General features: G+C 34.2%; 1 protein-coding gene across 1 annotated transcript in view; it reads left to right on the forward strand.

Annotated features, from left to right (window-relative positions):
- Positions 1 to 212: 212 nt before the first annotated feature.
- LOC140754859 (uncharacterized) overlaps positions 213 to 19,092 on the forward strand; it is a 117,670-nt gene continuing 98,790 nt past the window's right edge. Inside the window, exon 1 of the mRNA XM_073090011.1 lies at positions 213 to 424. Coding sequence (XP_072946112.1) covers positions 328 to 424 — 97 coding nt within the window. The 5' untranslated portion in view covers positions 213 to 327. The remainder of the gene's footprint in view (positions 425 to 19,092) is intronic.

Raw genomic sequence — 19,092 nt, forward strand, 5'->3', positions numbered from 1 at the left:
CAAATGCGCCTAACGAAGTGTAATTTAATTATACAAAGTACATATGGAACACGTACCGACAAGTTGTAATTTCACTCCTTTTAAACATCCAATCAAACAAGCGACCAAAATCAGTACTCAAATAGTGGGTCAATAAACAGTTGCGAACACCTGACAGCGAGAATACGTTGCGTGCGCGCTGAACCGTCAGTTACCTTCTCAGTTCGCCGTCGACCACCGACCCGATAACATCTACCTTTCACTCCGCAAAAGATGCAAAAATAATTCATAAAACTCTAGTGCAGTGTTGTGTCAAACTCTACCAGACTAATGATAGTGTGAGTGAAAATGCTACAACCTAGATTTCCCGGATGTGCTCGCAAAATGGGTGGTGCCCTGGGATGGGGCGTTCTCGTGATAGTACTAAGTGCTGTGACATGTCAAGGTAAGCTTTTTATAAATGCCGACCGCATGATAAATCACGACTCTAGGTTTCGACATGTCGTATTAGAATTTTTTCGTTGATACTCAATGTGCAAGTGATTTGCAGCTCAAAATGTAGACATTATTCAATTTAGTAGATACAAAGTAAATGTAAAAGAAAACTTTATACGTCATTTTCGTGTAGAAATAACATACAAAATAATTAGAAAGCTTTTTACGAAGTTAACCAGATAAGTTTTGAAAATAAAAACGATTATATACGCGGTATTAAGGTAGCGATTACATTAAAAGCTCTACATAGAGAAGACATCAACGCGCGCGATGCGCCCTAACTCCTTATAACTTTATTTACGTTAATATATTATAAAATAAAGTTATATACCTAAAATAATTAACTTCATTATTTCTCTTTGTATTTCTTAACATTCATTTAGGTTTATTATGACTACTTACCTACTTTATTAATGACAAAAAACCAATTTTAAAAATTCTTATTTGAATTTTTTAGACGTATCGTTTAGAATGTTTTTTAAATTGTAATGTTAAAATTATGTATATTTAACGTACAATAATGAGTGGTTCGTTAAATATGTTATAAACGGTGTATGATAGCTACCTACTTCGTATCTGTGTCAAACGTAAGTGAATGAGCTTTTTACGAACTCTATTAAGAAATACACACTGAGAGACTAACAGCTGTTATTAGATGACTTGTAGAGATAATGGTGTAGAGTATTAACACTTTTGGTAAAGTGTTAATGAAATTTGAGAATAATGAGCGTGGCAAAAAGTTACTGTTAAATATATAAGTAATTATATTACTTACCTTTTTTTGAAAATCTGATGTAATGGCATATGTGAAAAAAAATATTTAATGGTTCTTAAAGAAATATGATATTTGGGTTACATTTTGAGCGCAACGTTAGCCATATCGGAAAGAAAACCACATATTAGCGTTTAAGAACATTTACAGGAATGTTTTTTTCTACTTATTATTTATTGACCACGAAAATTGCACAAACTTAATATGAAATAGCATTTTGTAACTTTTTTGACTACGTAACATGCTATAGTAAAAAAAGTTGACAGATTTCTGATTTTAATGCCCATGATTTCAATTTTTTGCCCAACACTGGGATTATTAAACACCTACAGTGATTGTACACTTGTGTACTGTGCAATTATAAGGTTCGAGTCTCCGGCGACGTAAATTATCGTTATTTGATACGTAATCTTAAATTTCCTTTCACTATCCAATAAGGAAAACACCTTTTAAAACTTGTAAATTTAAATATCAACTACATACTATTAAGTAATAATACTTGGTATTTGAGGTGCTATTTTTGATGTAGTTTTGAAAAAAGTATTCTTCCGTATGAGGTATTCGCAAAAATTGAAGTTTACCTTGAAATATTTGGCAGTAATATATTTCTGTAAATATCTGATAGTTCCAAGCTTATAATTTTCAAAACGGTTTGTAAATATCAGGCCAACCGAAAAGTAATCAAAATTTTGTTTGCTGCCGAAAAATAGTTATTTATTACACAAATCTTAGATAATTATTAAAAATAGTTTCTATCATTTTCTTAAACTTTTTGCTATTGTTTTTATCTATTTTAGTTTAAAGACGTTACATGAAGATCTTAAGGTGATGCTGGCCTCTGCTTCATTTTGAAGAAGATAGATGATATAATATTAGAACATATTGTATAGAAGATATTGTATGTATATTATTTTACCGATTATTTCCTGTATCGATCAAATTAATTAAATTCGAAATATTATTTAAACTACTATTATAGTATAAATATTTCATGAAATCTCGAATTAATTTGATAATGAAGCTTCGATTGCATATCGACTTAAGTGTTGTCATAATAAGTTCAAAGTTCAGGTATACCTTACAATTACGAGTATATGTAATTATAAGATAATAAATGGTTTTACCGTCTTCTTAAGCTGATATCTACTATTAAGCTTCCATACATCATCCATTATTTAAAGCTACGTTCAAAATATTACTAATTAAAAACGTTTTTGTAAGACCTATTAATAAAGGATATGAAGACATTATGGCGAATATCATTATGATTTATGATAATTAATTGATTACGTACTATTGTTAAATTACGTAAAATTTTAATGCAGTTAAATTAAATTTTTATTTTAAATATTGCATGCATTTTGCAACAAATTCAATTATTATATTTTAATTACCTGCGGATGGTTATTTTTTCGAGCGTGTGTGTTTGTATGTATGTGCCTATGTATGTCTCATTTTTTGGCAAGCCCTGCAGGCCAAACGACTTTACAGATGACATATGAGATGTCGTTAGATTCATTGAATTTTGGGCTTTACATTACTTCTCTTTACATAATTTTCTCTTTGACTTTTTTGTGTATAAAAAATTATTTGAATCAGTCAATCAACTTTACTGTAGATAACGTTAAATTTTAATAATTACTGACTTTATTATATGGCTTTTCTATAAACTTCAAAGACAGATAACCTAAAGCAAAGCTACCGTAAGTTCAAATACAAACGTTATTAAAATTAATGCTTTGAAGACCTTACCCTGTGAAGGCCGACTACACTTAAACGACTATTACTTAATTACAATATATCATTACACAAACTGTGTAGTATTGACCACACCTTTTGTCGTAGAGACTGTAAATCCTAATGCTATTAATAGCGAGTTTTCTCAAAGGCGTAATATGTACATAACTTTAATATTCTATGATTTTTTTAACAGATGTGATGGGTAGAGATTATTCGTGTGTTAAAGATACCCTTTTTGCATGGGCAGTTATTATTATTAATATTCATAATAATATAACTTTTGTTGCAACCTAAATAACTAGTAATTTTAATGAAAAATAGTTTGACGTAATGCCAGGTCAATTATAAATAATTATTTATAATTTTGTATGTAAATAAATATTTTTACTTTTTTGGCACATGTAAATTATGCACACGTATGAAGTTTCTTGTTTTTTAGAAGCGGTGGTAGATTGTCGATAACCTAAAAAGAGTTTAAGAATCAATTTTGTAAAATTCTCATAGGACAAGTAATTTATCAATCCTAGATAAAAATAAATAACCAAGCCAACAAGTTTTATTAACAAATTAAATGTATATACTAAATAATTTTAGCAGATAAATCGCTAATTTTGTGAAGACCGCATATATCTAGCAGTATAAACGAATAAATCAATTGATGCATGCAGCAATGTCTTGCATAAGGTGAGCGGTCAGCTAAATGTCACTTGGTGACTCTGACTCGGTGTTGCTTCAGAACCCAGTGGATATTCGTTACTTGATCATAAAGACATAGACGTAACCATTACAATGTTTATTTATAAACATGTAGCTTCCGTATTTTTGCACAAAACTTGAAACTGTGATAGCCTAGTGAAATGTGGCCTTTCAATCGAGGCGTCGGAGGGTCAAATCCAGGTAAGGTAATCTTTGTCTTGTTTCAAAGTTATGTGCCTATTATAAAACAATTATCACTGGCTCAAAAGTATAGTGAGGTAACCTGCATACATGAGAAATCTTAAAAAAAGTTTTCAAAGGTATGTGAAGTCTACCAATTCGCACTTAGTGCGCTGGACTATAGCCTAATCTTTCTTTTTCTGAGAGGAAACTCGTGAGCAGCAGTGGGACAGTGATGGGTTGATGATGATGACGAAAACTTGAATTAACGACGCTTTCATACGTTTACCTAATCTCCAACCATTCTTTTTTATTAGCTTCCATTTAGATTTATAATCAATTTCCTCAAGATATTTGTTCTCAATGCATCACTATTTTATAGAATATTTATTATCACCTCGTTCTCTAATTAATAACCTTTTATACTTCCGATAGCGTGCCTTGAAAACTACCTACAACACGAAATCGTTTCAATTAATCGCCATCACTAATCCTATCGCCACTAATAACCTTAAAGAATTTGCGTGAGCGTTTGTAGGTCTTTATGGAAGCAAATGATGCAGCCTGTTGAGTGGTCACTGCCGCCCACGGATACCTGACACTACCGCCCGATGTTAATAATCTATGTATGTAGTTATATATACTAGTTTTATAATTACTGTTCACTTGAAATTGGCTACTTCCAAAATATTGGATAGACAAGTAAAGGGGGTATACAAATACTTTTTTCAACTGCACATGGCTGATGAATGGAAAGTAGGAAATATTGGAAATGTAAACAAAAAGTTTAATTATCGTATTTGAAAGTGGTAGAACCCTTTGTGGTTCGACTCCGGCGGCACCACCGTCACACCTATTTCTGCCTAATAACAGCAGTGTTAGGTGCTGCTGTGTTCCGTTTTGAAGGGTGTGGTAAGGGAGACATACTTTTCTGAGGCGTTCCAGCTTAGTCCTCAGGAGTAGCGGCGCATCTGTGGCCGACCTCAGGTAGGAATATCTAAACCTATCTGGGGTTGATTACAGATGTCCATGGGCGGCAGTAGCCACTTACCATCGTCGACTGCATGCTCGTCTGCTACTCCTATATTATAAAAAAAAAATCGACCCTAACACTTTGATTATTCTTCCTTATTATTTATAAGTTCTTTCGGATATGAAAATCGTGGATTCGATTACAGATGAGAGAAGAAAAGAAAACTTAGGCTTCGCTTCGCTGTTAGAGTGTTATTAAATATATGTTGATTTAAGATTCGTAGAGTAGGTACTTGTGGTGATATAATATTGGAACCCTATTTCTATTACCCCCTACCTCCTCCCTATTATCGCCCTACTACTCTTATGACTACCCTCCTACTGCCGCCCTACTAATCCTCTACTACTCACTACCTAGTGTTTAGATAAATAATGTTACAATCAGACTGAAGACTTACGACTCTATTGTTCAAAAAATACTACTAAATGGGTAACAACGTCGAATAGAGTTGTAAATAGAGTCTTAAGATGATTTTGAGCTATCGAGAGGTCACGCCTATTCACGACCGATGAAACAGTTAAACTTTAACTGATCGAGTCACGAGAATCAAAAGTGAAATCGGTTACGTCATTTTTATTATACTTCTATCATTACGCTAATGTTATTTAAGGCAAAGGTTTAGCGGTAATGAGTGACGGTGAGATATTGAAATAATTTCAATATACAGGGTGAATTTTTCAAATGAGCCTTCAGGACCAAATCCGAAACTATAAGGATTAGAGAAAAATGATGAAAATGACGAGGCCGATGATAACATCTAAAAATGCTTCATTAGATTTTTTTAAATCTATTTGCCTAGCCAGGAATCGAACGAATTTATTTAAAAACACACCCTTTTATATTCCATCATTGGATAGTTTCGCTTATAACGATCAAATCCTGGAAAGTAATGATATAGCAACTTTTATATGTTTTGTTATAGCAAGGAGACAGTCCCCAGCAGTAGGATTATTCATTGTGCTAAAATACCATTTAATAAGTAAATTTTATATAGTTTATAGCTTAACTATTCATAATGAAACAAGTCAGTTATTTAATAAAAGATTGAGAATAATAAATCTCTGCAAAGTATTATAATAATAGACAAGTTAGATGAACGTTTAAATCGAAAGTACTTATTACTGTATACAGAATAGAGTTGATAATCGCTCAGTTGTACATTTAGTAGCTAATCAAAATGACAGCCTTTGTTCTATTATATGAAAGATCATATAACTGTTATTGATAGTGTAATTATGTTGAACGTATTTGTTTTATTTTAATAATTATATTACACGGTATGAAGTTTTGAATTGTATTATGCTACTTACAATTATGTCCATTTTGATAAACGTTTCAAATAAAAAACATTGTAAGTACTAAGTACGAGTAAATATAGGTTTTATTTAGTAACTTATCGCTTTGTCCATGCGTTTTATCAAGCTTTCCTTCAAATTCCTCGTAAGCTTCGTGCTTTTTCGTTAACATCCATAAGGTTTGATCCTTATTGAGACAAACGTGTAAATAATATGTTAAATACCTTTCTTAAATCAATGTCTGTGTCTTGTGTATTTGTAGTACCTATCACAAGGAGTACCTAACAATGGACAAACGAAATAAACTCCAGTTTCATTTTGTTTGAAAATGATGAAGATTATTTTGATGATTAGCATTTAAGATATCTTTAATAAGCTTTCGGCAGCAAATAAAATTTCCATTACTTCTCGGTCCTCTACTATATATGTCATAATGTACAGTACGAGTATAGCTAACGTTTATCATAATCAAACAAGACCGGGCAGTGAGTGGCGATCGCCTACATTCTATAATGATTTGCATAGCCGATGCCTTCTGTGGTTTAGCAGTTGGTTTATTACCACAGGGGCCATTAGCAAGTAGGGCATGTAAGGTGACCACGAGGCCTGGGAGAAAAGAGATAACTGAATTTTTTTTTTTTATAAACTGAAATAACCCCTACTTTTGCAAAATTAAATTTGTTAACGATATTGTGTGGATTGTCGACCATAGACCTCTAATTAAGCGCAAATAGGACTGTTGTTTTGCCTGTCTTGTCACTAATGGGTATGACCTGGCCATTAGATATTAAATTCACCCCTGTGACCTCTAATCTGTTAAGGAAAAAACTTAGAAATATATAAAAATATGTATTAAATTTGTACAAAAAGAAGTAGTAAGTATCCTTCTCGGAAAATTATATCATTTGATATCCATATCGTTGAATTGCACAAAAAATGTCGAACGGTCATCTTGACGCGTCCGCCATATTGAATTTAGAATGACGTCACTAAGCTAATAATGCATTATTATAGTCCGCGCCAAACTTCTAGTCCACTCTGAAGTTCTTAGCATATATTCTGTAACGTAGAGGCACATTAACGCAGCTATGTACCGCAGGCAGCGGAGGGTGCCGGGGTGGTCCCACGCTGTCTTCATCCCGCTAATACCTACAATTTGCGATTGCGACGCGACTCTTTTCTATATTCAGACCGGACTAGCAGTTTGGCACGGACTCTACTAAAATAATAACATAACAAAAAGTTGGAAAAAGATTGTAAAAATAAATAATTAAAATTTAACGAAACATTATCTCACACAGATCTCACCCTTGAAATATTAATGTATGCATGATAAATGAAAGAATGTCACAGATGTTAAATTTTGCAAGAAAATGTAAATTGAATTATTTTAATATGTATTAATTTTCCATTTGTTATTTCAATGTTAAAAGTTCAAAGTGCGAAATTTGTTATTCAAATGTGATAATCAAATTTAATCACTGTTTTAAATTATATTTATAAATGTATATTAATTGGAATTCTATGTATGCATTGTTTGTCATTAATAAATAATCTTCAATAAGATTAATATTAAATTTTTTGCGACATGAAACATTTTTTAAAAAGAGCACGCAGTTTACCTGATAATAAGTAGTCACCATTATTTATAATAACGGATTCGAAATAGGACAAGGGTTCTATCTGAAGTCTAAGAAGACAAAGATATGAGATAGGTTGGCACTGCAATTAGAGTTATCCGTCAACAATCACAAACATACATCACATTAATAATAAGTTATAATCTAGATCCCTATATCCATCACTAAGTCTCCGAAGTTTCCGCCAGGAATCGAATCCGGGACATTCTGAGCGCAATATGGCCGACGGCCGTATTAACCGCTGCGCCACGTAGATATTTTTTACGATTAATATTTAACAAGTAATTTGTATCGATACCTTTATTCGCAAATCAGCCAACTCCACTTTTTGTCAATTTTTTTTTATTTATTTTGATTTCGTTCAACGCCATTTACTATCAAAAAAAAAATCATTTTGAGAAAAAGTGGAGTTGGCTGATTTGCGAATTAATTTATCGATATTGTAAAATATAAAGATATGCACACATTTATCACTGGACCTAAGAACTTTATTTACAGTTGCGTAAATTCCTACAGAAATAAGACCTTATTAGCATCACTTTCAAAATCACAACGTCCAACCTATCATTGCATCGTTCTAAATATTTTCGTACGAATGCAGTTATTCGACAAACTTTCGCATTTTCCTTACATTTCCGTCGCCGTATCGTACGTGATTGAAATTGGTTTAACGACATCAAGCCTTACTGGGTCAACTCTATGTAGGTGGTTAGGTGTTAAAGGTTTTTTTTATACGCCAATGTGTCTTGATATTAAGGTCATTGTCGTATGCTGTGGTAATTGGATGTCTAATGTATATTATTAATCTATTATTGTTCCTGTTGGGTGCGGGTCTGATCTTATAGGGATACAGGTTTAGGCCATAGTCTACCGCGCTGGGCAAGTGCGGATTGGTAGGTAAACTTGCACTCCTAAGGACGGCTTTAGTGCAGGTAAACTTCCACTCATCCTTGAGAATTGCCTTTTTTTTTAAGAATTCCTAGGTGTGTAGGTTTCTTTACGAACATCGTAATGTAATGAAAAAATAACACTTTAAAACTTCGCTTTATTTGTCAAATAGTTTTGCTGTATTGTATTTAAATTAATAAATAATAAATAATATAAAATGAAGGGAATTTTAAGATTTAGTACTTTAAATTGTTTCAAATTTGACATAACCACAAATTTTAATTTACCGACCATTAATTTTATTTCTTAGTAAACTTACATTACAACTTTGAAATACTTAACTAAGTTACAAAATAATTTACCAATACATTCCCAATCGTTACGTTGTATCAGGATTAAATTTCGCACTTAAAAGGCAAACATTGAGGCAAAAACATGTTACAGCTCACTTCTTGTAATACTTTAGTGCGTAGTTTTTACACTTTGCTGTCGGTAGTGAATATTTCAGCATAATACTTAACATTTTATCGAGTTTTTATCTTTTGCCTTACGCGGCTAGTTTCATAATTAATTTTCATTGAATTTTTAACCCGCCCACCATCACTGCACTTTCTGCCTTATGGCAGCGGTGTTAAACTGGTGATATAATGGTTTAATTTTTATTTAAAAAATACGTAAAGTCTGCATGCACGAAGTTTCGGGAATTTCTTAGCCTGTATCCGTCCTAGACGGACTTATGAAGGAACCATATTTATTACTCGAATAATTTGCTAGTTATCCAAATGTTGTTAATTCTATTAAAACATAATTTGATAATTTCATCGGACATTTACATCAAATTTGTTTTTAAAAGATTCCGTAACTTGGTTGACAGTGGCACATGGAGGAACTTACTTCTTCCATCCAACAAAACCTGACCGGTCTATGACTAAGGTCCTCTTTTTTATCGACTTTATATAGCGAAATAAATAACTAAAATAACTTATAAACAAACACACGTCTCTTAAACTCAATAATCAATTTGTACTCCTTGAAACTACAACTTACTACAGTAGTACAATACCCTTAGTATGAGTTTTTGTTTTTCAACACACGTTTTTTAACCTTGTACAATCAGTTCTGATACAGTCCCCTAGGGGCGCTGATTGGAAATGTATGGGTAAATACGTAAACAAATACAAAAACAGTCATTTTTGAAAAAACGTAAAAACTTATACTAAGGATACAGTACATACATTTTCACACATCATACGTTTACAATTGTAATACTAATTGTTTACTCTACATCTATGTGTGAGTAAACTTCCGCCATACCGGCGCGTACGAATCCCGCTACGTGTTCGAAATGGGACCACCTGCGCCACTAGGTCATCGGATCCATCGTGGCCTGTACCCATTAGCCTTTTATAACAATCCCTTGATAATTAAAGTGTTACGTTCATTTTGTAATTTGATTGAATGATAGCTTTATGTTAGAAATTATTATATATTGGTACCGTTATGTATATGAGTAAGTAAATTAATGTACTCAAAACTTTGAAAAGCTTGTCAGCTTTTTAAACTTTTTAAACCATTTTCATATTTGTAACTCATGCCAAGACTTTTATGAATGTCTGAAAAGTGTTACTTTTGAAATTATTAGTTTTAAAACAGAATTAATCCGCTTTTAATTTGCTCATAAATATTTTCATATTTCGTAAAGCCAGTATTAAAAATGGCAAAAAAGCATAAAATAAAAGATGTCAAAAATAATAATGGTTCAAAACCCTCTTTCAAAAAACATTATAACAGGAATCGCCTTACACATGAATGTTTATTTAAAAAAAGGCGATTGTTTTAAAATTAGAAATAGAATTTTCGTTAACATAGTCGAAACTTATAAAAACGCTATATATCTTTTAGAAACCGCTTTAAAAGATAATATAATCTACGGTTGTGACAAGTTAATCCCGCTAGCTGATCGGAATGGGCTCAGTGGCTACAAACCTGTCACTGGGTCACTGATGCCGCCATACACTGTTTTTGTAACGCCTCGCATGTGATGCTTTCTGTTTATGCTCGCCTGGTACTTCCCTTTGGTTCCGGGTTCGGCCCCGGTGTAGACAAATTAATGATTAATTTCGACAAATTTGGCATTCAGGTGTATGGTTAAATAAAATGTTGTCATCGTTGATTGATAGATTTGGTAATAGTTACTAAAAGTACATTTCTGTATAAAGATATTATAAAATATAAACATATTTTTTTATACGTACTCCAATAACTAATTCGTAGCGTGAAGCAGCTCTTGCGTTTTGTTAGCTAACAAAATGTTGTCATCGTCGATAATCATAGGTTCGTTTTAAAAAGTACATTTTGGTATAACGAAATTATCAAACATGTCTAATTTCTATCGTGAAGCAGTCTTGTGTTTTAATGGAATGGTGGAAGCCGGCTGACATACATATGAGGAGACCATCGTCCATAGTCCTCTGGAGTGGGAACGCGTCTGTCGGCTTCAGCTAGAACTCTTGTTCTATTTAGAGTTGATTATAAATGTCCATGGGTTGCCTTTATCATTTTCCTTCAAGTGGATAGCGTACTCGTTTCATTTTTATAAAAAAATAAAATCCGAAAAATACAATTTTGACGACTCGAGTGGCGGAGCGGTCACTATACCGGTCTGACGCGCAGAGGTTCGATTCCCGGCCAGACAACATCTAAATGATGAATGAATATTTCTGTTTCTGGGTCTGGGTGTTTGTGTATTTGTCTATATGTGTGTGCATGGCGCCCACGACACAGGGAATCCTTGTGTGGGGAGTGTAGAAAGCGTTTTTTTTATTTTTTTTAATGGTCAAAAGTTTTTTCAAAGCCTCTACCATATAAGTAGTTTCGTTTGTAATAATGTGCTAATATGAGGCATTAGCACAAATGGTCACAAACGGCTTAATAAGACGATTAAGTTCACGAATTATGACGATATATGTAGAGTCTATTAACATACTTAGCGGCTAACCAGTGTAGCCCAATCTTGTGCTATTAATTTAAAGGTAAAGATGAGCGGGCACAGGATTTAGTGATAAGAGGTCGCGGAAATCTTATCGGTTTAATATATTATATTACCTCAAAGTATTTTACTAATATTTTTCTGAGGTTTTGGCAGATTTTCTTAATTTTTGTATTTTTTAAAATATGTTTTAAATAAGTATGTTAAAATAATATTTAGAGTTCGTGTAATTCGTGTACATATATGAGAAAAAAGATACCGGCCGAATTAATAACCACCTCCTTTTTGAAGTCGGTTAATAAAACCGAAGGTAGACGATAATTTTGTGTATCTACATAAACAAGTTAGTTACTGATTGCGGAAAAAACCGACTGCAACCGATAACTGCCGATCACGGCGCTGACACAATTATAAATATATAAATAATATTGCGTGTCCGCGCGTTGCAACTTATCGGCACAAATACAAACTAAAAACATAAAAATAGAATTTTGATTAATACGTAAGCTCTGAATTCCTAACTGCATAACTGATATAACATCGCATGAAACTATGAAATAACATCAACCTGCGCTCAATCATAATACCTATAATTTGAGAATCCGCTCTATACCAAGTCCACAGCCTAAACACTTTCACAATCTGACGAAAGGTCAAACCGGTCTGTATACATTTGTATGGGTATGATGAGTATACTTAATGAGTATGTATGTGTATGAGTGGACAGTCAATGCTATCTACTTTCTAATTTCTTGGTTTATAGATATTTAAAGGCTATTATTGATGAGACTAAGACTTTGTCTCTTAATAACTTTATGGCGGCAATGTAATAATAACCCTTTGTCTATTATTAATAGTTTTTTAAAGAGGCTGGATCAATTTGGAGGATACTTTTGCTCAATGATAGGCTTTTAGTTGGAAAAATACTTTCTTAAGGCGAAATTGGTTTCGTTTAAAAATGGTAGTAGGACTCTCTGTGCTTTGATTGGGGCAGCACTATTGCCACACCTATTTCTGCATAATAACAGCAGTGTTAAACGCTGCTGTGTACTGGTTTAATAAAACGGTGTGGTAAGGGAGACATTTCGATGCATTCCAGTTTAGTCCTCAGGGGTAGCGGCGCATCAGTGGGCGACCTCATGTAGGAATCTAATCTTATCTGGGGTTGATTACAGATGTCCATGGGCGGCAGTAGCCATTTACCATCAGGTGGATTGCGTGCTTGTCTGCTATACTTATATTATGAATATTTTGGCAACACACTCATGTAAATCATACGTTCAAATTTTCAAAAATGATTCTGGTAGAATTGACCACTAGTCGAAGTATATATAATTACAAGTAGGTATTGCGTTAGCCTCTGACCTACTGTAACCACATTGAACAGTCATCGTAACCTTTACACCTGATGACATAATTCTCATAACACGTTACTTTCAACTAACGCACTACATAGTTACATCACAATGGAAGTACAGACATGCCATACAAACGTGTCAAGTGACGAATGTTGCCTTTTTTGGAAGACAACTGTTGTAAAATATGTCGTTATCTTTTAGTTATTTATTTTATCCTACGTATCAGATGTAAGAAACAACTTTATTATCCACCTGAGGGTAAGTCGGAGAGGTAGAACAAGTATGGTTATTAAAGGAAGGCACCACCGTCACATTTATTACTGGTGGAAGACTGCTTTTTTACATATAAGGTGACCATCTTAGTAATCAGTAGTAGGCAACTCATCTGTAATTATAAACGCTTTCTACGCTCACAGCCCCACACTAGGATTCCCTGTGTCGTGGATGCCATGGACACACACATAGGCAAATACACAAACACCCAGACCCAAGAACAAAAATCTAAATTCATCATTTAGATATCTGTCTGACCGGGGATCGAACCCGGGACCCTTTGCGCGTCAGACCGGTATGGTGGCCGCTCCGCCACGCGGGTCGTCTTCAGGTAGAGCACCTGTTCCATATTGTTCGGTCACGGATGTCCATGGGCGGCAGTATAAACTTACTCATATAATCAGGCGGACTGCATGTTCGTTCACAGTTCCAATGTAATTGAAAATACTAATCTTTCAGGAATTACTCTTCTGTAAATTTGGTCATTATAAACTCAGGATATCTACACCTTAAACTGTCAAATTAATAGAAAAATACCATAAATTTAAGGCGATAAAGATAAATATCATACAAGTGCTAATTGTTTGAGGAACTGTAATTGTCTAGTAACTATTGCAAGAGATACTATCTGAGAATTGCACGATTTACGTAGTTCCTCTACTATTATTTATTGTTCACTTAGCTCTTATGTACTAAAGGTTAAGGTCGTAAATCGCTTAATTATGCCTCATCGTGATATGGCAGGTCTTCGGAAGTAAGTTTTGTATTATATTGAGATTGTAATGTAAATTATATTGAGATTGTACTAAAAGCAAAGATCTTATAGTCGTTTAATAGGTAGGTTACGAGGTCCGAGGTTCGAATCTCAGGCACGTAGGTACCTCTGATTTCTTATGTTATGTGCGTATAAGAAATTAATTATCAGTTATAATAACGACGAAAATAACGTCGACAGTAAGCTTTGGACTTGTTTAAAAACGTTTTCAAAGGTGTGTGATATCTACCAAACCACGCTTGGCCAGCGCGGTGGACTATGGCTTATACCCTCCTCTTTGAGAGGAGACCTGTGCCCAGCAGTGGGACAGTCATTGGTTAGCGACATACTAAAATCACATTCATAAATCTCTATTGAAGTAGCGCGATAGAGTATACTCCAGATTTCTCTTAGTTATGGTAAAAGCCATAATAGAACGTATTATTTTTATATAATGCTAGTTAAAAATAAACCAATTTCAGTGCAGAACCTTAATTAAGGCACGAAACGCCTTGACCGATATTACTTAAATTAAAACTTACACTGATTTTAAAATGTAATAATTAAAAAATCAATCAAAATAGTCATGACTACAATTTACGCAATTCTAAATCACGACAGAAATACATATATTTAGAATCTTAATTAAGCTTTTTTAATTAAAAACAATATAACATTTTACAAACATGTAAATATTGTTTTTATTTATGAAACTATTTTAAACATGCAACAAAAGACACGAAATAATTATATTAAAAATCGATCATGTGAACAAAATGGACCTTGGACTGTTGGTCGGATAAGAGCACGATATGTGTAAGTGAAAATTAAACCGGACTTTGAATAATAAATACCAGTTACTTCAAGAGTCATACCAGGATTTATTGTAGGTGCTAAAAAGACAAAAACAGATAAAAAATATGAAGTTCGATATGAGAAATATTTTTATGATGAGAGGGAACACGTAAGTAATCCACCTGATGGTAAGTGGCTACTGCCGCCTATGGACATATGTAATCGTAAGATTAGAGCCCAGTAGGACTACCATGAGTTTACAAAAGTATTACTCGCTAGCGACTGCGTAAAATAAATGTATGAAAAATTGTACAGCGCCTCTGGTGGTTACTCGTAGAACTAAAATCCGTAGTGACGTAACTCGATACGTAAAAAACATATCGAAATCAAATCGCTAGCGAATGTCATTATGATCTATTGCCATACAAATTCGGTCCCATGAGTCATTAATTTGACAGACGTTGTCAAGAAATACCGTAACGATAGTAGTTATGTTATTCACTAGCAAAATGACAATAGTTTTCTATTTACCATTTCTATAGTGGCGTTTCCATGCCAACTCATGGTAATGCTACTGAGTTACACGAACACGAACACTTATGCGCTGCTAACCTTAAGGACGAAGTGTCAACGCTTCGGTTAAGTATGTCTCCGTTAACCCACCCTTCAAACAAGAACATAGCAGCCTTTAACATTGCTGTTATTAGAAAGAAAAGGGAAAGGTTCTCAAGAGTTGTAATCCGATGATATTTATGTAGAATCAAATAATGTTATGTGATTGTGGAAAAGTGGTGTTATGTGACACTATAAAATCACTGTTCCATACTAAGTAGAGTAAAGATGTCTAACATACTTGTTTCTGAAACTCTTTCGAAAAAGACATTAGACGTAATTTCGGAAAAGCCCGAAATTTCGGCCGAAAATACGGATCCTCCGCGTATTGGTAAGGCAAATACGTCACGCATATCGTCAATTATTTTACTCGTAATTGCTTCAATATTTTGGGTAAATACATAATTAAGGCAATCGGGAAGTGCATGTACAGGGTAACAGGTGAATTAATCGAGGTTCTCTTAAGGTCGTGAGGCCTTTTAATTTATTGGCTTCAGTTTTTGATTTACCGGCTCGCCTCTAACCGGTATGCCTTTTGCTGGAGAAATGGGTGTAATAAATTTTTAGTAAGTGTATTCATTATTCATCAGTACATGAATTTATTACTATTATTTGTTTTATTTATATATCTGGTTACGAATAAAGTATTAATATTTTATATTATATAGGATAGTTTAAGTTTATTTATTTAATTCCGGGATAAGATTCTGGTGTGTGTAAATGAAAGATAAATTTTATATGAGTACTAGATATGGCAAATTGTAGTGATTAACGCCCATTATAAACAATTTTGCCAATTTTTGCTTACGGTAGAAATTCGACAAATTCAAGTATGCAAAAAATCCATCAAGCCGTTTGGGCTGTCAGCAATGAGACATACATACCTATATACAATGATAAGCTTGAAAAAACTGGTATCTACCTACCTCTTGGCAGTCTGGTAAAAGTACCAAGCAATCAATATTGCTATACTTATACAATTAAAGGTACGGGTACTTATACAATTTTCGGGTTTTGCAAGTGCAAGTATGTATGTCTCATTCTTTTACATGTCCTACAAAGTACATAGTACATTCTAGTGTGGAGCAATGAATGTAGAACTAGAAACCACACAAAGCTAAAATACAAGTTTAATGTCACTGAATCATGCAATCAGCTTTGCACCAAAATCATAAGCCACCCATTTGTCTATTTGCCAACCGCAATTGCACGTAAAAAATGGCATTATTACGCAAACAATGAGTACAATAACGAGATCATTAACGAACAACTGCCTCGTTAAATTAAACTGTTCAAAATTTCACTTACGCCATTCTTTATGTAGTTCGCCTTTAGGTACTTATTATGTTGTTTGTGTAATGAAGATCTAGAAAATTGTGTGCAATTTACGATAGCTTTGTTAGATTTGGTTATACGAGTAATAAGTTAATTCTGAGTAAACAAATTATACCTGGATCCCAGGTATATCGTAGGAGGCTAGGAGATTAACGGCAGCGTCTTTACGCGAATATACTTATTGTAGTCACTCAAGGAGATAACATATGAGCGACGTTATACACGAGCAAGTGCCAGCGATTATTACTTACGATAGTTGGTGATCATTGGTAAAAGCCGGTGCCAGCTGTCGTCCTTATATTATAGCCCTTCACGCGTTTCAACACAGGGACATCTTTAATGTCACTATAATCTCGGGACTAGAATAGGGTATCTCCTGCCTGTCGTAAGGGGCGACTAAAAGGGGGGCTTCCGGGGTTGCAGGTGGCAAGAGTGAGAGCTCGAACCGCCCAGCAAGCAACCCCGGGAAGGACGTCGGTGTGTGTGGCCGCATACCGTCGTAAACACCAGGGAGGAGGGTAAACTGCTCCCCCCAGGGCACAGCTCAATAGGGGCATCGCGCTCGGAGGACTCCGATTGGAACAATTTTAATCTAATGACGATATAGACGATAGTCGATGGATAGTTAATAAAACATTGGATTGGAGAGTGAAATCAGAAGAACATTTGGAAGGAGAAATAACAAAAATGTGTATCACATTGATTAATTAGAATGTAACAAAATTAACATGTAACCATACACTTCTCATTACGTAAACTCAAAGGGCTAAACATTCGACAGTTCAAGGTCTGTCATTTGACATATTGACAGGAAACGGAAATAGAATCAGGCATCGCCGCTGGCGACACCTAGTTTCTCGAAGGTCACTACCACATTCCTGATACTACACGGAAGTCTGCAGACTTTCTACAAACAGTTTTGACTGGTTGGCCTCAAGAGGAGAAATGTTGCACAGCAAGGTAATTAAGAACGGACTTGTTTCTAGGATCTTGACTAAAATTATGGGGAAGGAAATCTACTTACCTGGGAGTCACAACATCACTGAAATATCTATCTTTTATAATAGCAGCGTTAAATACTGTTTTGATTTGAAGGGCGTGATAAAGAAAGACCACTTATACTAGCCATTCATTTGTCTTTTGAGTAGATGCTTCTGTGGTCGATCTGAAGCCTTCAATATACTATTTTTGAAAACAAACGTGTTGTCCACGACATGGTATATGGTTACAGCCGTCTGTGGGTAAATAACTTAAAATACAAGCGTGCAGTCCAGAGAATGGTAAATGGGTAACCACCACTGCTACCTAGTGCCGCCCCTGGACATCTGAAACCAACCTCAGGTAAAATTATATTTGTACATGAGATTGGCTTCAAGCCCGTTGTTATCTTGATGTCTAAATTGGAATTCTCCGGACAAGTATGCGTCCCTAACACAGTAACTGTGCTGTGGCGATGGTGCCGCCGCAGTCGAACCACAAACCTTTACTCGTTTTATGTCTTATTTATTTATTTATTTATTTATTGAACACCAACATAATGTACACTAAACATATTACCAAAACGTGAAATAATTAGAGAAAATAGGTGAGTGCCATTACAGTTACAGGTGAAGACTGCATGCTATATAAAGAAGCGAGTATATAAAATTATAAGGGTAAAGTGAACACGTACATTTGTAGATACGAGTAATATTTTTTAAATATTTTTTTTTCATCATTTTTATCATCGTGTTATCTTCATGTTCCATCGTCTTTGATGATATAAGCTTGCAACATGCGTGTTTGATATTGCACGGTTCCCACGACTACCGCTACGCCCGACTGCGTCTGCTAGAACGGAATGCTATTTAGCAAGACTCTTAATTGAATACGATCTCTTGCACCTACGTACTGTAATGCGATATTATATAAGTTTTGGCAATTTGATCTTGATGTTTTTGGGAAGGATAATTGAGATGTTAGGAATGGGCTGTAATTTGACTGTTTTGGACGTATGCAGTTGGATTTCCAGACAAATATGACCTTTTAAGGTTTTTCTAAGTTAATAGCAAAGAAAATGTCCATGATGAAACCTTAATTCTTGGGAGATTGATTAGTTCTAAATGCAATTAATGGTGAAAATTTTAATTTTAGGAAAAGTTTTTTTTTTAGATTTTTCCATTGTATTCTTAAAAGGTGAGCTAAAAATAAGCTTGATTAAAAATGTTTTCAACATGTCGCAAATCTAAAAATAAGTCGTCGAAATCATCACAAATACA

Source organism: Epargyreus clarus, unplaced genomic scaffold, assembly GCF_041222505.1.
Source record: "Epargyreus clarus isolate Ecla_fem2 unplaced genomic scaffold, WU_Ecla_fem_2.2 ptg000031l, whole genome shotgun sequence".
In the NCBI taxonomy this organism is placed as follows: domain Eukaryota; kingdom Metazoa; phylum Arthropoda; class Insecta; order Lepidoptera; family Hesperiidae; genus Epargyreus; species Epargyreus clarus.